We start from the raw sequence: 24969 nt of genomic DNA, 5'->3' as shown, positions 1-24969 counted from the left end.
TACTTTTTTACCGCATGTGCCAAACTGTGGGTTTTGAATGCTTATATCTTCTGTTTGCGAATTTTTTTTCATGGATTTGGACCATACCAGTTTATATACCTATATATACTGAAATGAAAAAAGTTTAATTCTATTTTTCATGGAGGCTCTGACAAATGGCATTTTAATATCAGTTGTGCATGTTATTTTAACAAAATTACAATAACATTAAATTATTTAAATTTAAATTATATTTAAAATCTTTCATATTTAAACTTTGTCCACATTAAGCAATTGTTAGTGAGGAGGACGTAACGGCTAAACGCCGAACCACATATCCCAGAGTGCACCGCGCGCATCATTTGTCCCGCCCCTAAATTTGAGTGACAAGTTGTTTGTTTCGCTGTTACCAGCTGCTGGCCCATTCCAATCCTTGTCGGAGTGGAAACACGGGGACCGACAGTCCTCTTTTTCTCCCTTCCCATTTACCTCGTTGTGCTTTCTTTACTTTTACCCCGCTTTACTCTGTCTCTCTTTTCCCTCGGCAGACAACTTTTCCTCTCCCCTCCTTTCCGCTCAGCGTGAACGTTTTAAAACCCCCGTCTGGTTATTTATTTATTTATTAATTCTTTTTTTATCAAAAGGAAAATAGACGTTAATATTTTTTTAGATGTGCCACAAATGAGAAGACGCAAAAGATGGAGCTGCACATTTTAGAGCACAGTCTGAAAGTAGCGAGCATAGCGAAGGAGGGCATTCAAATTTGCACTCACGGATTAATCAAACTAGCTTTTCTGCCCTCTAAAACGAGGTAAGTACAAACAATGAAAGTTTACATTGTGTTATATTCGTCTAATATGTGTTTAAATGACCCGAATTACGTTAGCTGTACACTGCGCACCTCTTATGAGGCAGATACAGTTCAGCCCAACACTTCTTAACGTTTTTATGCCAAATCTCTTATTTAAGTACACCTTCAATCACTCAATCGTGGATGATTTTGTTTCTGTAAGCAGTAATTGTTGTGTGTGGTGTTGCTGAAGTTCACTCGACGGTAAAGGGGTGTGTGTGTACGTGCTCGAGGTTGTTTTTCTTCTCGCGCGGCGGTATAAATACACGAAAGGGGATGTTGCTTTAAATTCAACTCGAACCGGCGGCGTGCGTCGCTGCTCGTGATGCTCAATGTGCGATGATGCGTTCAACATCAAGGGTCCATTCGAGTGCTTGCATCAAAAGCTGACCCGTCTGTCACAGATCCAGTGGTGTTGCTCTGAGTGGAATTATACTGGAAACCTGTAAACAACTGAGAGATGAGTTGTGGAAAAGTTGTGGCCTGACAGTGATTTGCATCCATTTGGTGCATTGGTTCAACCAGTTTGTTTTTCCAGCATCTTGTATTAAGCAAAACACATTAGTGTTTCATACTAATGGGCCCTCAGATGAGGGGCTTTTGTGAAAGATGGCCCTTGCTGTGTTTTTGTGAGGGCATGTCTGGTTTGGCTCTTACTGTGAGTGTGAAGCTCATATAAACATCTTGCTCTGTCCTGTTAGCACAAAGGTCTTTGGTTAAACCATGACAAAGGTTGTTTACTGTTTAGAGCAGTGCTCAGATTCCCTGAGAACCCCCTTTACTTTTGTTTCAAAGATGCATGCATGTTTATTTGATCTTAAAAATGTCATTTTCAGAGACTGTAGAATGATTATCGCTTCATGGGGTGGATATCCCTTGTTTTGAAAAGGTCTTGTGCTGTGAAATTCAATCGGGAGATTCAGGACTGGCTGTAAATGCTGTAATTACGCTTTATTTGTTTGTGCGTAACACAGCTTTGGATCTTTACCTTGAGCTCAGAGGGGTTTAGTCATGACTCAGGATGACATCATCTGCAATGAAAAAGGCAAAATTGCAAAGTAACGTTTTAGTCGAAATATTTGCAGTTGGAGGCCGACCTGATTACAAATGCATGATATTTAAATGTTTATGTAAATGACTTGACTGAAACAAATTTATCAGTGCATGTGATTTCCGTTTACAACATGTATTTGTTTTTGCAGTGAGGTATTCCTTGTGGTTTGATCCTCACTGTGTAACGCTGTCCCCTATTGTATTCAGTGTTGTTTATTTTGCCCATCAGGCCATGCAGTCTGTTTTAAAAGCTGTTTTTGGATCCGAGTGCAATGTGATGTCGAAACTATAGGCCCCTCCTTTTTTGTTGTTGTTTTTTAGCTATAGGCATCTTTTCTGTTTTCAGACCTGAGCAACTCCAGTGTAACATTTTTAAATTAACATTATTTCTCAAAGAATGTGTTTATTACTAATATTGAAATTGAACCATCTGTTTATATTGTCCTTAAGAGGCAGACATCAGAAAAATATAGGTGTAAATGTTTCTTACCATTTTATAATAGAAAATATACATTATGAATGCGACAAAAAAGGACACAAGTCTTTGTAGACAACATGCTCATGCAGAAATTCTGCATTTTAATTTGCGTATTTAAGAGGAAGAAACAACGTTATGGATGTGACGTGGTAATTCTGAAAGAGGCACTTACCTAACTATGGAAAATAATTTGATCAAATGTTTGAAAACTTAAAGGAAAACACCACCGTTTTTCAATATTTTACTATGTTCTTCTTACCTCAACTTAGATGAATTAATACATACCTATCTTTTTTCAATGCATGTACTTTTAATCTTTGTACAGCGCTTTTGAATGTGTTAGCATTTAGCCTAGCCCCATTCATTCCTATGGCTCCAAACAAAAGTTTTATTTTGTGCTACCTTACTTACTGGTGTAACTACTAATGTAACAGTCTTTAAATAGGGAAAACATGGAAGTGTTTGGTGGCTTCTTAATTCATCCCTGTTTGGAGCCATAGGAATGAATGGGGCTAGGCTAAATGCTAATACATACAAAGATTAAAAGTGCACGCATTGAAAAAAGATAGGTATGTATTAATTAATCTAAGTTGAGGTAAGAACATAGTAAAATATTGAAACACGGTGCTGTTTTCCTTTAAACCGAGACCTCTGATATTTAAAAGGAGCATATAAGTGCCATAATTGGGTCCCCAGTGCTTCTGTCTACCGAGAAAATGTGAAAGATCAACCCAGTAACTTAGTTTTGGTAAACCATTCTCTGAAAGCATGTGGAAAAAATAGGTCATTGAAATTTGGCTCCCCTTGTGATGTCAGAAGGGGATAATACCGCCCCTTAATCTGCACTATCCAACCACGACACTGCCATTTAGTGCAGAGATTAACTCATTTGCATTTTAAAAGACACACCCAAAATGGCGCACTTTTTTTTATCCGGAGACACCAAATATTTATTTTACATCTTATAAAAGTCTTTTGAAATGTCCCCTTTAAGTCACCAAATATTGACATCAGAGATATCAGTGTATTTGAAAACTTTCAGTAAAAAGTTTAATAAATAAAAAAAGATGACATTTGCATGGATTACTTATCTTTACATTTATTTCGATTGCACTGGAAAAAGTAAAAGTTGTATCAACTTAAAAAAAACTTCTAATTGGTAACTCCTAAAAAAATAAAGTGTAAAAAATAAATGTAAGAGCTGTCCAAACTGAAAACAATTTGCATTGACATACTTAAAATACATAAGTGCCATTTGTTTTGCCTCAAAAGCACACAAGTAATATTTTTAGTAAGGCATGTTTGTTAAAACTAGTTATATTTTTGAATAATGAAACTAAGGCTTAGTCCCAGGGATTAAGCTAATCCATGTCTCAATTGAAGTATTTTTTTTTTAAGTTGATCCAACTTTGCACTTTTTAAAGTATACTGAACAGTGTTTTATGGTAGGGGATAGGGAATACACTTTATTTCGTTGCAGAGGTACAGCCTGAAACAATTCAAAACCTTTTTGTGAAGCGTCTCAAACTGATAAAGAACGCAAACAACCTGGACATCACCTGGCTTCATTTTGCTAATGCAACTGTCTATGATCCAATCAATTTCTAGTTGATTAAATCAAGTCCAGCCCTACATTTTGTTCTTTTTCAATATAAAGTTTCACTCACAGAAGTATAATGGCAAACCCCATTTTATGTTGGCTTTAAAGGGGACATATCATGAAAATCTGACTTTTGCCATGTTTAAGTGCTATAATTGGGTCCCTAGTGCTTCTTTTAACCTAGAAAATGTAAAAAAGATCAACTCAGTAACGTTGTTTTAGTAAACCATTCTCTGCAAGCATGTGCATCTTCTAAATTTCTCATCATCACTATTACCATTTGAAATAATTGGTAAGCAAGAGGCATTTATATTTGGTAACTTCATACCCCGCAAAAAATTTAGATTAGATATGCTCATTGTGGGTCTTCATACACTTCATACACATCCATCTTTGTATCGGTCTCATCACCCTGTGACTCAAATTTTGCAAAGTCACAGTAAGTTCCTATTATTGCAATAAAGTTATCTGGGCCTGGGGAATATTAAACCGTAACATACTAAACAGTTCAAGGCTGTTAAAAAATATTTTAATATTTTGTTCAAAGCGGATACATCTACACTTCAAAGACCTTTCATACAGCTATGCTCTGTACAGAAGCTTGTGTCATTTTGCTTTAATGCGAAAGAGGATTTCAGTGACAAAGTGGCTGAAATGTTTAAGGCCTGAACTAAACACTTTAGCTCTGTTGAATATAAGAGTCAACAAGTCGTCTGCTATTCCCCCGGAGGCAAAATGATACACTGTGTGGGTGGACAGGCCCATAAATAAAGACTCCTTTACCTGGTATCTTTAGAGCCGTTTGGGGTGTACATGCAACATTACAAGCCAGCAGCAGCTGCCCGGCGTTTGTGCAGCAGCGTATATCGGGTTATGTTTTACCAGGCACTATTTTGACTGACACTTACTGTGATATGAATTATAGTGTCTGGTACAAATCTTTTTGAACAACTTTTGTGGCAGAATTTATGTATTTTGAATTGTATGAAAAAGGAGTTTCTATATTTTTACTTGTTTGGGCAGGGTGTTATGGGTGTTTGCCAAGGCTTTCTGAGTGTTGTTGTTTTACATTTTTTTAGGGCATTGCTAACTGCTTGCCGTGTTTTGGATGGGCAAAAGAGTCGTCCAACATTAGTACTGTAACTAACAGTTATTTTGATAATCGATATTCAGATTTTTTTTTTTTTACTAATTAATTACTTGTCTAAAATGATAAACAGTTTTTTTTATTCAATCTTTTTGCTCTTTATTACCAAATTCTAATATTTATGTTTAAAACGTGCAGAACACATTGATTTGTACTAAAATAATCTTTCATTTTAACATTTTAAAGTATGAAATTGTGCTTGTGGTGAGGACATTTGAATAAACTTGTTTTGATCTTCAAACTTTATATCTTTACATTTTATTTGAACAAAAACTATTTGTTATTAACAAAATAAATAGGACTGATGACATGGTATACCCCCCTTCATGGCACAATTCAAATAATTTTTTTATACTGACCCGGTCGGTCCAGTGGTTCAGGTTTTCACTTTTGTTACATTGCATTGTTTCTTTCGTTATGTTTTACTAGGGCTGGACAATAAATCGCATGCGATAGTCACGCGCATCTCATCAGTGAAGCCGGTTCCTTGATTAGTAGCAAATCGCCATGGCCGTGTCCGAAACCGCATACTGTATAGTAGGTACTGAATTAGATGAAGTACCTACTTACTTGGCGTTAAAACAGTAGGTACTGTATAGTATGAATCTGGGTAGTATGAATGAGATTCGGACGTACTACCGCCATGTTGCTACATCACGTGACATACGTCGTCATCACGTCATGTCATTTCAGCGCGAAGACAGCCGCGTGCCTCTTCTTCTTTGTTGGATAACTCCTCGTCCGGGGCATCATGGGATAGTGAAGCGTCCATCGTATGCACACTGCAAAATCTAACCGGAAGTAGTAGGTCATCCGGGTACTTTTCGCATACTGTTTTTCAAATACTATGTATTCAGACATACTACTCGCCTCGCCTACTGCTTTTCACGTACTATATAGTATGTAGTAGGCGGTTTCGGATGCAGCACATCACTTGCTTTCAGATGAAGCGTCATTTACTACACAGGGGTGCATTTCCCGAACAATGACGTAACTCGCTGCTGAACCAACATAGTAGGGCTGTCACTTTTTATTCGATATTCGAATATGCATTCGAACATGACGTGAAATATCCGTATTCGAACTTTAAATAAACCATCTGCCCAGATATTCGAATATATTCGGATACATTGCATGATATTCGAAATCCATTCGAATTTGATTTTTCTCAAAAGTGACAGCCCTACAACATAGTACAATGTATAGTTGGGGAAACAAACTACCTTGTCACGACTGTTTCCCGAAAGCATGGTAACTTTGTCGCACATTTGTCATTTGAACCATGTTGGTTTAACAACATAGTTGATGATGTCACGTAGGAGGTGAAGTACAAATTAATCTGTGCAAATCGATTTAATGTCAGATTATTGCTGTAAATAACATATTGCATCGGAAGACTGATTTTATTAACGGGATTTAGTTATCGGGATTATGTTTTTTTTTTAAAGATATTCAACTCATATGCAAGTTTCCTCTTTCGTCACTCCTCCCAGGGTCTTAAAGCTCGTAGGACTGCACACATGCGCAGTTTTCAAATGCAGCGCTTTAATTCTGTTTACAAACTTAAAGACGTAAAATACATTTTTATATATTTAGAATGATTGATATAGACTGTACTACATGTTTTTTGCTTATTTTGTTCAAAAGCATGATCAACGTAAGTCTACATATTTTAATAACAAGGAACTATGCTTCTAATGACAGGTGAAGAGCTGTCGTTCCAACGACACAACTTTGCGATGCAGTGTGCGAAGGTCCGCTGGGACGATGGTTTCGGGAAACACCCGCATCAGTGAACTATGCTGAAACTATGGAACTTGCGACTGTAGTTGCCTCACGAAGCTTTTGGGAAATGCACCCCATAGTAGTTCACTTACAAACTGAGCCATGTTGCATACATTATCGCAGGTGATACGTCCGCGATAATGACTGCAAAATTTATAAGTGGACTACGGCTTTGTGTAGTAAATGCCACTCCATCAGAAAGCAAGTAATGGCGATTTACTACTAATCAAGGAACTGTCTTCACTGACGAGATGCGCAATGACAATCACATGCGATATATTGTGTCCCGCTATGTTTAACCCAAGGAAATGTCTGTTTTCAAGATGTAAAATAATTATGTTTTCGTTAGGCCGCCGCCATCTTAACGTCTCTTTGCTCTACCAGCTGACGTAATGCGCAACACACACAACAGTGTCCACAAGAACCACTAAGGTAGAAGAAACCTCATGAAATTGCTGAGAAGTTAACGTTCACAACGCTTAAAATTGTGTCTCGATTGGTAACATTGCATAAGAAAACATAGACAAACGGCCAAGGGCGGAAAATAAATTTGAATAATTTAGGGCGAAGCACAATACTGTTTACTTGCCCGAGCATCTCTCTGGCCCTGGGCCATCGGGTAGTCCTTTATTTTGAGCCCTGGCCTTACTGTAACACAAAAAAATTCTTTTTGTGGTTCATTTTTATGAAAACAAAACAAACTCGTATTAAAAAATTAGTTTGGAAAAGGAAACTTATTTGTTGCAACCCTTGTGTCTATGACATGGTCACTAGATATACTGCAGGTCTCTCCTTTAATATATTTCTGTTTGTTTGTTATTTAATAGTATGGCTAGCTACTTTGAATTAATGAATGCTGGTGCACAAACTATATAGGGAAATTTAATTCACTAATCTTAGTAAGGGCGCTTCGATCATGATTTTTGGACCAATCACTGATGGTATTATGGGCCGGTCTAGGGATGCTCACATTGACCGTTTAACCGTTAACCGAAGGTAAGAATTTATGACCGGTTAACATTATCAGTTAAAATAAAAAAATTTGTTAATACATGGTGCGTGTAGTCATGAGCCGACAGACATTTAGCCACTTTTCTATCTGTAATTTGTGAATGTCCTGTAAATGACAAAAATTATTGCTGCCCTGACGGTCTGATAACGTAATCATTTGTATGAGAAATCATTTGTATGCGTGTTTGGAAGCTGAACGGAGACGCGCGCGTGTCCGCGCAAGATGACGCGGTCGGTCTCGCGCACAACCGGACAGACGTTCGGTGATGGCCTCTGACCCTGAACATAAACATCTCTCTTTTTGCACAAACGGAGAAAGACGACGCAAAAGCAAAACTTTCTGAAAAGCATCCTGCTTTAGAAATGACCACTGTGGTAGATGAAACGGAGACAATCTGCCCTTTTTGGATATTATTCCTCTGGACCGATCGCGTGCTTTTTAATAAGGTAATGTTGCGTGAATATTTGATAATGTATGAATCCTGGTTCTGTTGTTGATCTGTCACTGCTGTTTGCACGTTCAAATTAAATCTTTTGTTTTTACTAGTTCACAGACAACCGTCAACTGTATTTTTACTCAATGACAATTTCATATTAAAATCTTATAAGTTAACGGTTAATGTTCGGTTTAGAAGCTACGGTTGTCGGTCGGGAAAATTAACTGATATGAGCATCCCTAGGCCGGTCACAGGGTTCCTCTAACCCAAAGATTTATTTGTGTTTTTTAACTAATTTTAGCAAAAAAAGTATGCCTGTTAAGTATTAAAATTTCAAAGTATCATTGACTGTTTATTTATTGGCAGACAACAACATGTGCAATGTATTTCACTTCCATTTCTTATAGAAACAAAAACCAAGACAGCCTATGCTTGGTTATTGGAAACAATAGAGCTGAACAAAAACAGCTTCTGCCACTTCTCATGTCAGGAATAACAAGCCAAACCTACTGCAAATTCACATCATATGGACATGCGGTGCACACTGCAGAATTGACGTGCAATTCAGGGAATTAATTACAGCTTGTACATGACCCAAATACGTTTTTGTCATCCATTTTTATCCAATAATGGTCAATCAAAGCACTCTTAAACCTAAGATTGAGTGATAGCAAGAGTGTTGAATGCCTTAGCAAGCATAAATTATTATTGCAAACATAAGCCTGCATGTGTTCGCCAGACTCTGATGGAGTAAGAAGCTTTTCAGGGATGTTATGATTTTCATATTTGTTTAATATTCTGCCACTGCTTGGATTGTAATTTCCATCTTTTTCTTTCTCTCTCTCTCTCTGCTTTCCTTCCAGATGCAAGTTCTTTAGTTTAACGGAAACTCCGGAGGATTATACCATCATCGTGGATGAAGATGGCTTTAAAGGTGGGTTTCGTGGTTACTCTTTTACTAAGAGTGCACCGGGTTTAGTGCAGCGAGGCAAGATTAAGTCATGTAAAGTATCACCGATTCTCTATAATTCCTTGTAGCTTGAAACCCTGCCAAGGTTTGACCACACATTGCTCCATCAACCCCCCCACCCCAAACACACACATTTCCATTATGGGTTACTAGAGGCCAAACTGCTAGTGGCTTTGGTTTTGTGGTTGATTGAGTGAATCTGTGTCATTACACACCGGTTGCCAAGATGAACTTCCATTCGTCACCATGGATACCAGAAGCTCATGTGTGTTGCGAAATAGGTACAGGTATTTTTAATTTCCCGGAAGTTTGTGCAGGTTTTCCACCCAAGCAAAAGGAAATTGCAGATAATGTATTACCCACTAAAGGTCGCCATTCTTCCTGAAGGGTAAAATGTCACATTCATCAGTCCTGTGCTTGTTTTTTGTTTCTCATCGGTTTCAGAGCTGCCGGAGTCGGAGTATCTAAGTGTGGCAGATGCGACGTGGTTGGCTCTCAATGTGGTGTCAGGGGGTGGGAGCGCCACCAGCTCTCAGCCAATAGGAGTTACCAAAATTGCAAAATCGGTCATCGCCCCGCTTGCCGACCACAACATCTCTGTGTTCATGTTATCAACCTACCAAACTGATTTTATACTGGTGAGTGTTATAGATTGGATTACAAAAGATATTAACTTATTCCCCGCTAGCCATTTTTTGAAAAGTTCCCAGGCAGCGTTTTTTTGTGATTTTCACAAAATGCCTTCCAGGAAAATGTTCTTCTAAAAATATATAAACATACAAATATATCAAATGAAAGAACAAACCCTCTGCTTTCAAACAAACAAACATATCTTAAATATGGGTATTTTTCTGTAAAAATAATTTTTTTTAGCAAAAAGCTGAAATAATTGCATTTTTGTGAAGGAATTTTGTTAGAGATCAGACTCAGAACAATTATCAAAACAAACACGGAGTTTAAAATTAGTAACGTTTTGGCTTTAGTTTTTTTTTTAATAAATTGGGTATTTGGGATAATTGTGGTATTGCAGATTAACATAAAAATTCATCAGGAACACTTTTTATGCAAATGTTTTCTCTTAATTGACGATATAACTTGTCAATGGCGGTGAAAGAGTTAAAGGTGGCAAATCATAAAAATTGACTTTTCCCATGTTTAAGTGCTATAATTGTGTCCTCAGACTTCTATCAACCTAGAAAATTTGATAAAGAACAACCCAGTAACTTAGTTTAGGTAAACCATTCTCTGCAAGCATGTGAAAAAATAGGTCATTGAAATTTGGCTCCCCTTGTGATGTCAAAAGGGGATAATACCGCCCCTTAATCTGCACTTTTGCTCACACCTACAAAGTGGCAATTTCAACATGCTATAATAATTCATCTATATGCTATTTTGAGCTAAAACATCACATACGTACTTTTGGGACACCAAAAAAGTCTTGTGAAATGTCTCCCTTAATTATAAATATTTATGAGTTCTGCAAAATTATGCCCATGTTATGCAAAATTCACTTTTACAAGGTCTTTGAACATAAATGTTTATTGCCAGTGTGTGAACACAACCAGCCTACAATGACCCTGTTTTAATTCCTTTTTATTAATGTGATGTCACACTAAAAAAGCCCCGCCCACAGCCACTGACTGACTGGTTAACTTTACCCAAAAGCTTTTCTAAATGTGTTTGTTAGCACACAGGCATAATATTGGTCATTTAAAGGGCTAGTTCACCAAAAACAAAAAATTTCTCACCCTTATGTTGCTTTAAACACAAAAGAAGATATTTTAATAAATATGATAAACACACAGCTGGTGGAAGCCACTGACTTCCATAGTAGGAAAAACAAATACTATGAAAGTAATGTGATAAATAATGATGAAGATATTTTGATTAAATATGGTAAGCACAAAGTTGAAGGTTCCCATTGATTTCTATAGAATTTGTTTTTCCTACTATGGAAGTCAATGGTTTCAACCAGCTGTGCTTGTCATCATTTATCAAAATATCTTCTTTTGTGTTCATTCGAAAAAAGAAAATCATACAGATCTAAAACAACATGAGGGTGAGTAAATTATGACAGAATTTTCATTTTAAAGTGAACTATCCCTTTATAGACGGGGTGCATGATTTTTGAAAAACACTTTGTAAAAGTGAGTACACACTTTTAGCCAATCAGCAGTAAGGGGCGTGTCTACTAACCGACATCGTTGCCAGGGTTGCGTATGTATGGGGCGGGTCTATCAGAAGAAGGTCCAGATTCTATTGGGGTAGGGGCGTGTTTGTTTAGGTGATTTCAAATAACAACATTGGTTTTCAGAGATCATGCACCCCGCCTTTAACACTTCCATAAGGCTGTATTGTATAAACAATGAAAAGGTGAAAATATGTTATTCTGTGACATCATTTAAAAAACATCCTACACCAAGCACAAAATTATACAATCTAATGTTACCTGTCAAGTTGTTTATGGTTGCCATGCCACGCATTTATTCGCTTTTTTACCGAAGGTTAAACTAAAACCTTGCACGTAAGTGTGAATCTGCTGAATCAGTTTCAGTCTCTAGCTTTACTTTCAGTCCAGTTTGTTAGCTCTGACCACACTGAGAAATGCATTTTCACTACTTCAGCTGTGAGAAATATAAACGCACACATTAATAAGTGTCTAAACGGGAAGTGTTTTAATATATTTTGTTACTCATCATATTAAAGCACATTTTATAGGCAAATTCTGGTCTCTGCAGACAGGAAATGCAGCTGACACAGTGGTTCATGGTGTAGGGCCATCTGTGTAACGCCACAGATTATATAAAAACCAGCCCTGTGGTCTGTAGTCGACATATAATTGTCAGTGTAAAAAATAGTATTAGTAATATTGGAACAGATATGTCTTTAATTTTATAGAAATGCAGTAACATTGAATGATGTAACATGCTTTTGGAGAACGTTAAATACTAAGCAAATAAGCACTTCTGCTTTCCTAAACCAACCTTTCTCACCATGACCACTGCCTGTTGCCGTCAGCACTTTTCTACCATGTGTGTTGCATCGGTGGATGCACAATCGGCAGTGGCTGCATGTGAAAATAACACGTATTGTGGAACCGGTAATAATCTGGGGGTAGTTATGTAAAGAGGATAAAGCGTCTGGATCAGCAGGCACTTACTGGAATTTACAGGAAAGTTCACATTCCACACCAGCTGCTCCCAGACCGAGGAATAATCACATTATTGAAGGAGAGGAGATGACCTGACCTGTGCCGGTCCACTGGAGAGGCCCTTTCTCTTTTAATCCTCGCCCATGTTCTTCTCTTTTGGTTACTCAAAATTTTAAAAGCAACTCTGTTTTGCTGTATTAGGGTGTACTCCCACTATCCAAACCAAACCGCACTCGGGCACGTTTGACCCCGAAAGCCTGGTACGTTTGACTTGTGTGATCGCTCTGTACCGCGTCCGGGCGCGGATTGGTTTATCACGCCCCGGCCAGGTTGCAGAGGTGGGCTGGAGCGCAGTTCAGTTGGGCGCGGAAGGCTGTGAGCGCAATCGCGCCTCAGCGCGATTCAAAAGATGAAGACTTCCATTGCGCGACCACTCACCTTCATCTGCCATCGTAAAAACCTTGTGATGCGCGCAGCGGGGTTACATGAATGTCCGAGCTGCACACGTGATGGATCAACTAAGCAATATGATGACATGTGAGAGGGCTGTCTGTAATTGCACACCAAACAACTCCAAATTAAAAACACAGACTTATCATTACGGTGGGTTCCAGTTAAGAGAGCGCTTCACTTCCTGCTTTTTTTCAAAACAATCGCATCTTAGGGCGGTTTTATATTTGGTGCGATTGCCTGGTCCGAACCAGAGTTCGATTGCTCCCGCCTCCCCGTGCCCCCCATGGACTGTGTTCACATATTATTTTTGCATCCGAACCGAATCATCAAGCTGCAGCCGGCGCGTTCTCATGTTGCTTGACAACCGCTGTAAACGAGAAGACGACAAGCGTGATTGACGAACTGCAAGCGGAGAGATGATTTCTGAATGCCTCCGCAAAAATTGACGTCGGCGGACAGACCGTTGTCATCGAAACGACTTTAGTATGTTTGCGGCAGACAGACGCAAGTGCGTTTCTGTATTATTTCTTTGAAAACAAAACCAAAGGTTTAAAAAAATAAGAACAAAAGTCAAGCAAGCATTCTATGCATTTTGTTGTCAAGGTAAGTGCACGCACACAAACACACACGTCTGTTTTGGTGGGACATTCCATATAATACGTAATTAACAGTGGTTCACTTCCGCGATTTGGTACAATTGCGCTCACATTAGCAGCGAACCGATCTGGAGTTCACATGAACCGGACCCCAGACCACCCTTTTTAAGTGGACTCGAGTACGTTTCGCGGGTGCGCACCCGAGTTCGGAAGACAGCGTTCACATCATTCAAATGTACCGAACTCTGATTTCAATCGAACCCGGGTGCGCACCAAAAGTGCTAATGTGAAAACGCCCTAAATGACGAAAGCGCACCTGGGTTCGGATGGATAAAAGTACAGTGTGAGTGCGTGCATCTTTATATTGACAATATTGTCTTTCATTGTGTTTTGAGTTTTTAATTATCTTAACAAGTGTCATGCTGAGTATTTTCCGAGCAATATAAATTTAAGCAACATTGTAACTAATTTACATCATTTTAACACAATTTATTCAGTTTATTATACTTCCTTTAATACTCATTATTTGCAAGTATAAGGGCGTTAAACAGGTTTTAATATTGTGCTCTTGCAAAAGTTAATTTCATGTGGATTTTACTGTACAGTTACTTTTCATTTACACGACACTGGCCTTTTGCACTGCAAAAATGACTTTCTTAGTTAGGATTTTTGTCTTGTTTTAAGCACAAATATCAAAACATTTTCAAGTCAAGATGTGTTTTCCTGATGAGCATAATAACCTAAGAAAACAAGTCTAGTTTTAAGGCAAAAAATAACAAATTTAAGTGAATTTGTGGATTAAACAAATTCAACAACCCATTTACTCCTAAAACCTATGTTATTCTAGGATAAATACCCTTATCTCCTGAGGGTTTTCAGAAAAAAATCCTAAGAATTGTCTACGTCTACCAAAAACTTAATATCTAAGCCTCTGTAGCACTTAGAAACATGAAATAAAAGTAACCGGCGGTAGATGTAATGTTTCGGCACGCAGCATCAGGCGCAAATGGAACATTTAATTCAAGAAAAATTAGCTTACCCCATTGGCAGATTTTTTGCGTGTCATTAAAAAATGACTTTCTTACTTGGTATTTTTGTCTTGTTTTCAGTAGAAATAAAAAGTAAAAAATAAAATTAAGATGCTTTTTCTTGATGAGCAAAATGAACTAAGAAAATAAGTCTAGTTTGTAGACAAAAATATACAATTTAAGTAAATTGGTGCTTAAAACAAGAAAAATATCTGCCAATGGGGTGAGCAATTTATTGTAAGATTTTTTTTCCCTCACCCTACTGGCAAATATTTTTTCTTGATATTTCTACTGAAAACAAGACAAAATACTATGTAAGTCATTTTTTGCAGTATGACATGTCTTGTTTTATCGCTCTGTAAAAGAGCGAGGTGCACAGGCATGTGGGCTGCATCCAAAATCTCTAAAATGCTGCCTTCATTCAAGGCACGTTCAAATCAAATTTTTGGTTTACTTCCCGTCTCCTGAGATACCACCATAGTCTTGTCCCACAATTTTATGCGTTTGTGTGCAAGTGGAATGTGATTGGTCGAGCCTTGTCAAGTAAAACGTCCGAGAAAGAGGCTGGAGCACAAATTTAGTGTAAACTTTTTACTAGGGCCGGGACTCGATTAAAAAAATGTATCTAATTAATTAGAGGCTTTGTAATTAATTAATCGAAATTAATCACACATAAATATTTGACCTGAGAACATTGAGAAGTTATTTTTTCACATGGATTTTTAGTATACCATGAATAATGACCAAGTCGTTGTACCTGGAGTCGGGCTAACGTCCACGCTAGCTGCTATATGTTTTGCATTGAGATGATACTTGAGGCTCGATGTGCTGCGGTGATATGTGAATTCCTTGTTGGATAACTTACACGCAACCATGCTCTTATCGACGCTTCCATCCGTTAGTTTTTTATAAAAGAAATTCCCATCCACGGGGCCAACCAAAGCGATCTCATCAGCTTCTTCTTTCATGTTCACTGTGCTTTGTTGTTGTCTGAAGTCATGAACGCTAGTTGGTGCTCCAGTATAATCGGTCCGCCGAAACTCATCCAATGAGAAATGTTCTGCGGTGCAAAAATAAGTGCGATTAAAATGAGGTAAAAATGTTTAACGCGTTATTTTTTGTCTAATTAATTAATCTTAATTAACGGGTTAGAGTCCCGCCCTACTTTTTACACAGTATTATATTTATATTTCAAACAGAATTCAATTACGCTGCCTCCAGGGTTCCCACAGGTCCTTGAAATCCTTGAAAGTTTGTGTATCAGGGAAAAAAGTTCCAAGGCCCTGTAGAGTTTTTAAAAATAAACATACATAGAAACATAGTAAAATATTGAAAAACGGTGGTGTTTTCCTTTTAAGGTAAAAATGGTTCTACAGTTTAAAAAATGTATAAAAGACATTGGTTCTTTAAAGAACCTTTGACCTAAAAGCTTCTTTGAGGAACCAAAAGAGGTTCTTCTATGGCATCGCTGTGAAGAACCTTTTAAGCACCTTTATTTTCAAGCGTGTAGTGAGTTTTAAAATAATTTGCATGCTCTTATTTCAAAACAATCTTTGTTGTTGAGATCCCTCTGCAGAAGAATGAAAGCACAGTAATGCACCCTGATAATTTTCTTGGTATTTGTCACCTCTCCTTTAAATACGACAGTATATTACAAATGCATTATCTGCAAGGTTTGGCATCATTAGCAAATAATTCAAATGGTTTAAATGTATTTATTCCCACTTTGAGCCTTCAAAACACGTGATTTGTTTCTAGTGTTGTGTATTAAATGTGTATGTTTGTGTTGGGTCTGTCTGTAGGTTCGAGAGAGGGATCTGCCCATGGTCATGCACACGCTGTCTGCTGAGTTCACTCTCCTGAGGGTTGTCAATGGCGAAACGGTTGCTGCCAACAGTACTGGGGTCACCAATGGTTTTGTCAAGCCTAAACTGGGTAACCATCTGTCACTTGGAGCATCTTGGGCATTTATAGTACTGAGACTTTAGTTAATCAAATGATCTGTTTAGACCTTCTCATATGTCAGAATGTATTTTATATTCTGTCAAGAAAGCATGTTGAATATGCAACTTGAATGTTTTTGAATGACTGCATTTTTTTTTCAGTTCCTCGGCCGATCATTCACCCTCTCTCAAGTCCCAGTAACATGTTCTGTGTTACCAGTCTGGATCCCGACACGCTGCCCTCGGTGGCCACTCTGCTTATGGACGTCATGTTCTACTCGGGCGGGTAAGAGCTCGGCGCCGAGCCTCACATATGGCCAGAACCGAGAGCCATCTGCCAGGTCTATTAGAAAATGATGATAATACACATGGGTCGCTGTAGGGAGAGCATTAGCGGGACTCTGGGTGGGGAGAGAAGGGGAACAAGAGGAGCGCTGTGTATTTGCACTACCGACTTTGTTTTCATTCTGCTTGTTTACTTCTCAAAGTGGCATCAGGCCAACAATTATTGGTAATGATATATATATAAAAGTTGCCTCCCATTTCATCTTTTACAAAAGCGTCAGCTGAGTTTAGCTCTGATAAAGGTTGTATAATAACAAGAATCCCTGCTATGCTTTATTACAGTGCAAAAGAGGCCGGGGGGCAGAGCGAGGATTCTGGGCACATCCGCTTCTTCTCGTTCTCGCTGATCGAGGGCTACATCTCTCTGGTCATGGATGAACAGACAACTCGGAGGTTAGTTTAGACTGCCCGCCACTAACACCCAATTCATGTCAACACCAAATTTAAGTGGACCCTGTTTGCTTTGTAAATATTTCCCTGTTTATGTGGTGGTAACACTTTAGTAGGGGTTTTAGAATAAGGTCATGCAGAATGAGACATTAAAGGGATACTTCACCCAAAAATAAAAATTCTGTCATCAATTGCTCACTCTCATGTTGTTACAAACCTGTATAAATTTCTTTCTTTTGATGAACACAAAGGAAGATATCTTTAGGGATGGTTGTAACCGTTCTTGAGGCCCATTCACTTCCATAGTAGGAAAAAAGACCATTCATGGGGCTCATGAATAGTTACAAACATTACTTAAAATATCTTCCATTGTGTTCATCAGAAGAAATAAATTTATACAGGTTTGTAATAGGGGTGACCCCGAATAGTCGAAGATTCGATGCATCGATAGGAGAAGCCTGATTCGACTACCAATCTCACAGTCGAATCGTCGCAGATGTGTTATGAAATGAGGATCATTTAATTTTGGCCGTATATGGGTGCACATATTATCTGATTTCACATATAACAGCTTTCTCACAATATATTAATATACTGCATATTATGATAATGCTGCAAATAATATGTGAAGTAGCAGCTTTCAATAAATATTTTTAAAATGCGTTAATAAATCCATCAACCCCTGTGACCGGGCTACACGTCCATAAGAGGTTTATATGTTAATAAAGCCTTGCCTCTTTGTTTCTACATTTAAAAGACAAAGCTGGCAAATTATATTATGCCTTTCGTTCTTTTAATAATTTCTACATTTTATTTTATTTATAAATCACTTTGGGTTATCTGATTTAACTATTTGGCTTGTGTTTTGTTTCCGTGCACTTGAGGCATTTTGCATATTTGTTCAGCACTTTGTTACTTCTGACCAAATTTTATAAAAAAAATTGTATTTATTTTAAACGTAAATTCTGATCTAATTTAAATATGTAAATTTTGGATAGCTTTTCGTTGTGTCGATGTTGCGCTATTGCGTGCTGGCCATGCTTGCGCATGTAATTTAGCCGAACGGGCTAGGTGCTCTGCGTCTCATATTTAGGAGTTCATCAAACTAAACATTAAAAAACGGCGAGTATAAGTTTTTAAAATGTATTTAAAACAGAGTGGTTATCTTGTCAAAAGTTAAACTACAAAACAGGTAAGCCGTTTTTTTTTTCGCTGATGAAACGGAAACTAGTATCTGCACCGAACCTTTTTCTGCCTGACACGAACTTTTGTGATTTAATATTATGGTCGGTCGGTGTTCACTTTCAAATGATAGCAAAGAGATTCCTGAAATAAATAATATCATCCGGTCTTTATATCTAAAGTTAATACAGAGATGATCAAAGTCAAAGCAAGCAAGCAGGTATTTCTGTGCTAAATAATAACGCGTAGTGTCTATAAAATCATTAATTTCAGTGTTTTTTTTGTTATAAATTAAAGTTTAATGAATTGTATATAAAGATTAGTTTTTATCATTTACAGTCACAATCACAAATTATTTGTCATTTCTCATTTGTCGGGATTTTTTGGTCATGACTGCTTTGACGCGCTATCTCCAAATTAAATAAAAACACTTAATTGTAGCCGGAGTTTCCAAGGCAGGATCACCTTTGTTATTTTTTTAGGTTTAGTTAGCAAAATGTATTTTTGTGTGATGTTCTGTAGATCGTGGCTTTAAAATGTTATGAGGAATAATTAAACAAATGTTACCTTACATTTTACCTGAAAAATATATATATAAATGCATCGTCAGTTTTGTCTTCGTTTATTACTTGAAAGACAGTTTTGGTCACTTTATCAGAAAGTTGTTTATGTGTGCTGCTTGTGAAAGAAAATAAAAGTTACCAATTTGTACCTGGTCTGGCCCCAACCCATGCACACAAACATAGATGATTTGACTATCGGTCGACTATGGAAAGATTCGACAATTCTGATTCGAATATGTAAATACTTAGTCAAGGACACCCCTAGTTTGTAACAACATGATAGTGAGCAGGGGGGGTAGTTTGATTCTGGCATTGGTGGGGACATAAATAAAATTGCTCCACAGAGTCGCATTGCAAAAACAGTTTATCGCTGTTTACTAGACTTAAACAACAGACAACTCGTTGTGCACTTTACTCAGTGACATCTGACTCGCCATCCCAAATTTAATGTACTATAATAAACAACTGGTTATGTCCTAGAGCCTAATAAACAGTACCTGTTTAAGTCTTTATATTTACTTTATAACATTGAAGAATATGCATTGTTATTTTATATATTTGATTCTTAATTTGATTTTGCCCAAAAAAGAATCCCAGTGTTGAAGGATGTGTATGTATCATGGTGTTTCCTCAACAGCTTTTATAAATCTTCTTTTACTTCATTAACAGTGTAAAAAAGTAGAAGTTTAAAATGCATCCTTACATTGTCTACATCTGTGCAAGTAATGAACACAGTGCAGTAATGTAAAGTATTCAGCGATCAATCATGTCGGGGTTATTTTCTTTTATGGATTAGGAACCCCCTAAATAGCCTTGGCCACCCCATTTATAAAGCTTTAGTTATACTGACACAAGTTTGCAACTCCTTAGGTTAACATGGGATTGTTGTGTATTGGGGAAAACACTGTCCCTGAATCATTATGTGACACAACTTGTTCCGCGTCTTGTTGAGGAGCTTTGGCTCGTTGTACAAAGTCAATGCAGCAGCCTACATCACATGCTAGCGAGTAAAGACGAGCCAATCATAAAGCGATGCGAGTTAGAGAAGCGGGACTCAAGAAATGCTAATCCAATCATATTAGCGATGTGAGTTACGGAGGCGGGACTCATTGCAGAGAACGAGAGCTGTTAACCGTTTGTGTGTCACAGTGTATTTTTACATAACAGGATTGTAAAAGATTTCTTATCTCATTTAAATGATTCCTAAATAAAAAAATCCCTAACTCCAAATCGGCGCCCCTGAGAATGAGTAAATATGACATTTTTATTTTTGGGTGAATTATCCCTATACAAGTACTAATAAACTGCCAGCATAGTAGTAAGATGCATCTAATAGGTAATTAGTTATTAAGACTGAGAATTGTTCCTCATGCTAACTTGACCCATCTCGGAATTTATTTCCATTTTGGATGACATCACTGTCCTCTTTTTTTGGCCCCTCCCCTTCACTGTCATTTTAGGGTTGGTTCACATTTCACATCTTTTGCACGTGCAAATACGTTATTTTGAATGTAGACACACCACGCGGCCACGCTTTTTGAAAATACTAAAACTTTTTTCGCATGGCTTTAAACGCGAAATGTGACATTATAAAAGTAAGTTAATTTAACTTTAATGAACTAAACTTTAGATTTGTACTGGATATTACATCTACATCAGGTGTAAATAGGAATTATGTATTCTTTAGCCATTTTGCTTTGTTTGATGGTTTTGTCCACTCTTTAAGCTTGTTTATTATTATGAGTATAGTTTAAATATGACAGATCTAATAATAGATTAATGTTTAGTGACTTTTGATATGATATACAAGCTTTTCCTTTCTTGTCAGGTTTCCAAACAATGTCCTTTTTACCAGCGCATCAGGAGAACTTTGGAAAATGGTTCGCATTGGAGGACAGCCTTTAGGGTTTGGTAAGTTCATACTAGAAGTTGGGTACTGTTTGTAATAAAGAAGAATTGTCAAAGTTTTGGGTAAACCCTAAGGCAGGGGGTTTCGAAAGTTGTCAGCTGAACCCCCTTGACCCAAATTATTTACTTGAAGATTTTGAGTAAATATGTTCAATAATTTATTAGCACATTTGCATGTTTAACTTCAAAGACATTTATTTTTTATTAGTTATTTTTCATTATTTTACATAGTTATTGTTGTTATTATTATCTGTTATTGGACTCTTCATCTGGTTTTATCTGTACATAAAACGTATCTGTCTATTTTGCACGAGTTGGCAGTTTTATGATATATTGTAGTGTTGTTTAACCCCGGATTTCCACCGACTGCGGAGCAGCTGCAGATCGGCTCTGCTGCGTTACGGCTCCGCACTCCGCCGTCCGTCAATACCCACCAGATCCGTATTTGTTGCAGAGCGGCTGCGTGCTGAAGTGACGAGGACCCATGAGGTCTCGCAAATTCACGTGAAGCTCGCGCGATACCTAGTTCTGTCTCTGCCCATTATTCCGTTGAATTATGACGTTTTTACAAACCAGCCCAGATCACAACACGAGAACTCACGTAGACAGAGCAGTACATCATATCCATCCAAAATTCAAAAAATAAGAAGGCTGCTAAAACATTTATTTATGCTCTATCTTTAATGTATTTATTTGAAACTCCCACTGGCTCTGTTCTTGTCTATTATTTGTTGTTTCTGTATTAATGACTTTATTTGTGTGTGTTTGTATTGCAAATATTTAATAAAAAAAAAAACACGAGTTCTCGCGTATTCAGGTATGATCACGCGATAAAGTCATGGCTCCGCCCTGCGGAGCTGTCCGGCATCCGTCAAAAATAGAAGCTCTGCGTATTTGTGCCGGAGGGCTGCGGATGGCCGGAGCTGTGACGGATTCGGAGCGCAGTCAGTGGAAATACACACATTGACTTGAATGGAAACCGATTGACTCCACCGCCGTTCCGCAACGGATCCGCAGCCGTTCTGCAGTCGGTGGAAATCCGGGGTAATGGTCACATGACATCCAAATTTTTTATTTTAAAATAATTTATTTGTATTTTATAATTTAATTGTAATTAATTCATTGTTTTCCAACAACTCATGAACCCGCAAACTCCCTCACGAACCACCAGGGTTTTATGGTCCACAATTTGGAGTCTTCTGCAGTAAATCGATGCAATTTTGTAAGAAAAATATCCATATTTCAAACTTTATAAACCATAATAATTAGCTTATGGTAATGGCTCACGTGATTCACAAGAGCGTTTTAGTGTAGTTAGCCCTTGTTGCCATGGCCACATTGCAAATGAGTCCAAAACTGTGTCGTTACCAGAAGCTAGTTTTTATAAAGTTTAAAATATGGATATTTTTCTTACAACATTGCATCAGTTACTCACAAAAGACCTTTATTAACCCCTTAGAGCCATGTGGATTACTTCTGTGAAGGATAAATTAACTTTTTTGGGCCGTGGACCCTGTTTTCTACCGTTATAAAGCTTGGAAGTAATCCATATTTAATATATAAAATAACTCAAAATGTGTTTGTCTGAAATATGATGGACGTATGTATCTCGAATGGCTTGATGGTTGGTTAATCATGGGGTAATTTTAATTTTTCACCAATCTATCGCTTTAAGGCATTTTTATTGTATCATGTGGCTTAAGGGAAACATGTGCGTTACAATTGAACCACAGATTTTAGTGTGAATGTTTGTTTGTTTCTAGAATGTAATTTTATTGAGATATATAAAAATCATGGTTACACTGAAGCTAGTCCAATACCTAAACATTATAAAATTGGTGAGACCTTTGCATATACTTACTACCTTAAAGGAGTAGTCCACTTTATAGATGGGGCCCATTGACTTACCATAGTATATTTTTGTCCTACTATGATAAGTCAATGGACCCCATCTTTAAAGTGGACTACTCCTTTAATACATTTGGTCAAATGCACCATTTAAATGTGATTTTATAATCCCTAGAGTTTGTTTTCCAACAGATGAATGTGGCATCGTGGCTCAAATATCTGAACCGCTGGCGACCGCTGACATTCCAGCCTATTATATCAGTACCTTCAAGTTCGATCACGCCCTGGTGAGTTTCCTGTCAGCGTTTACACATAACTGTTTGTTGTCAAAACTATAGCTCGCCAGGGCGGTGTTTCACAACATCCGTCTCATTTCCATGCAGGTTCCCGAGGAAAATATCCAGAGCGTGATCGGAGCCTTGAGGACCAATGAAAGCACAGGACAGTGAGACTCTGGGCGGGAGTCCCACATCCCTGCGACCGTTTCGATTTTTTACGAGTGAACTCTTAAAAGTGCCAAGTGCTTACCCGAGGACTGCTTCTGTGGGCGGTTACGGGAGAAGGATCGGAAGAGGAAGGACACGAGAGCGATTGTGTGACATCACTTCCGGCATCTACCTGCAAAAACAGTCCTCGTTCAACCCGATCCCCGTCTACGGTTGATACAGTGCTTTTCCTCTGCGCTTTTTTCCTCTCATCCGACCCCTCCCTCCGTGAACCATTTTTCCATGGCAACACTGCCCGCTTAAGCCTGGACTTCAGAATCTGATTCCTAAGACGTTGCGAATAACCATTACGTATTAGTGGCAGGTCCTTCTTGTGAAGGACAAAGAATGTACTCAACTGTTTATCGAGATTTATTGTTTTTCTTTCCTCCTTCCTGTTTTCCCTCGCAGTGCCAAGACCGACGGCCTAAACGGACTCCTTGCCTAAATGTGTTTTTTTCCTGGGTGCAATTTAAAGGTGATGGTACAGAGTTTTTATTGAAACGCTCCAGCAATATTGTCGAGTCACAAGTTCGGTTCGTGAAAGACCCTTTTTATTCTCCCTTTTTTCCATGTTTCTTTGGAAGCTTTGTTCATTTCCCCCTTACCTAAATCCTACAGTCACACTTCAATGCTAATGAATTAGTTGTTGTTTTCGCATTCAACGTACAATCAATCGTTATGGCAGAATTGGCTAGATACTGGTAGATACAGGTGAGGTGAAACCGTGCATAAGTTCAGGTTATTCGCACGAAATCCACAAATTGTGCAGTTTACTGTATACTATGTTTTTAAACGCCTCTTTTTCCCCACCCACGTTTTGGTTGCGTCCGTCTTTGCCACTACTTTTTTTTTGTATTAGTCTCTTTATCCACTGAGGAAACACACTACCGTTTGTTGAATGTTTGTTAAGGTCACGTGTCACAGACACTGGCGTTAGTTTAGGCCTTCAAGCTCCCCTCGTCTGCACTTTATGAAAGGTCTATCTTGAAGATCTTAACTATTTTGATGTGAAATACCGGGGATGAGTATTTGTCTCCATGAAGGAGTGTCTTTTAGAAGAGATTCACTTGTTCTTTACACATGGATGGATGGATGTCTTTATCCACAAGCTTTTCTTCTGTCAGCTCTGAAGCAGAAATTTGCAGAAACATGTATTTATCAGTGTTAAAAAATTAAAAACAGGGGGTTACCTTTTCTTCTGACAATTAAAGATGTGAAAACCGTATATTTTTCAGCTTTGTTTGTGTTTAGGTTTGGATTTCAATTACGCTTTTTGCCCACTGTCTCTAAGAGTACAGAGGGGGTTTACACCATGTGACTGCTACATCATGTGCCATCGATTATTTCACATATCTGTGATTTAGAAAATGATTGGGATATAATCTAAATCCTTTGATTTAACCACCAATAGAAATGATTTAATACATTTGAAGAATTTGCATTGATTAGTAGTTTAGACATTCAAGGTTTGTTTTATATCCCGTTAAACTTGCACAACAATGGTGGGTGAAGTGTTTCCCTCAGAATGAGGTATGCGTGTATGTATGTTGCTTTAAAACTGGTATATAATCTTGTGATTAGAAACGCAGTTTAAAACGAAACATGTACTTGATTCTGAAGGAATTTTATTTTAAGTGGCTTTAAAGCATTTTTAAACCATTGGATAATCAATTGTGAATTAAAAAATCTATTAAAAGCAATGAAAGTTGCTACAAATACATTTTTGTAAAAGCTTGTTTTATTGTAACGGGGATCCTAGAGAGC

At 37.8% G+C, this 24969-nt stretch overlaps 1 protein-coding gene across 1 annotated transcript; it reads left to right on the top strand.

Moving 5' to 3' along the window:
• The first annotated feature begins 398 nt into the window (after positions 1-398).
• castor2 (cytosolic arginine sensor for mTORC1 subunit 2) lies at positions 399-24923 on the top strand. The gene is made up of 9 exons (XM_065284214.2): positions 399-790; positions 9204-9274; positions 9755-9948; positions 16341-16473; positions 16644-16767; positions 17109-17219; positions 20790-20872; positions 22910-23004; positions 23101-24923. Exons 1-9 carry the CDS (start codon positions 678-680, stop codon positions 23164-23166), a joined length of 990 nt encoding a protein of 329 aa, XP_065140286.1. The 5' UTR covers positions 399-677; the 3' UTR covers positions 23167-24923.
• The last annotated feature ends 46 nt before the right edge of the window (positions 24924-24969 follow it).

The sequence above is a fragment of the Paramisgurnus dabryanus genome, chromosome 5 (genome assembly GCF_030506205.2).
Source record: "Paramisgurnus dabryanus chromosome 5, PD_genome_1.1, whole genome shotgun sequence".
Taxonomy (NCBI): Eukaryota; Metazoa; Chordata; class Actinopteri; order Cypriniformes; family Cobitidae; genus Paramisgurnus; species Paramisgurnus dabryanus.
The sequence above is the reverse complement of the archived record's forward strand: the minus strand, read 5'-3'. Positions and strand labels throughout refer to the sequence as shown.

Bases quoted from the DNA above. Each gene is read 5' to 3' on its own strand.
- castor2 (XM_065284214.2), top strand. From the start codon at position 678: ATGGAGCTGCACATTTTAGAGCACAGTCTGAAAGTAGCGAGCATAGCG. The intron at 791-9,203 runs GTAAGTACAAAC...CTTTCCTTCCAG, and splicing joins TTTCTGCCCTCTAAAACGAG to ATGCAAGTTCTTTAGTTTAA. The intron at 9,949-16,340 runs GTGAGTGTTATA...GTCTGTCTGTAG, and splicing joins ACCAAACTGATTTTATACTG to GTTCGAGAGAGGGATCTGCC.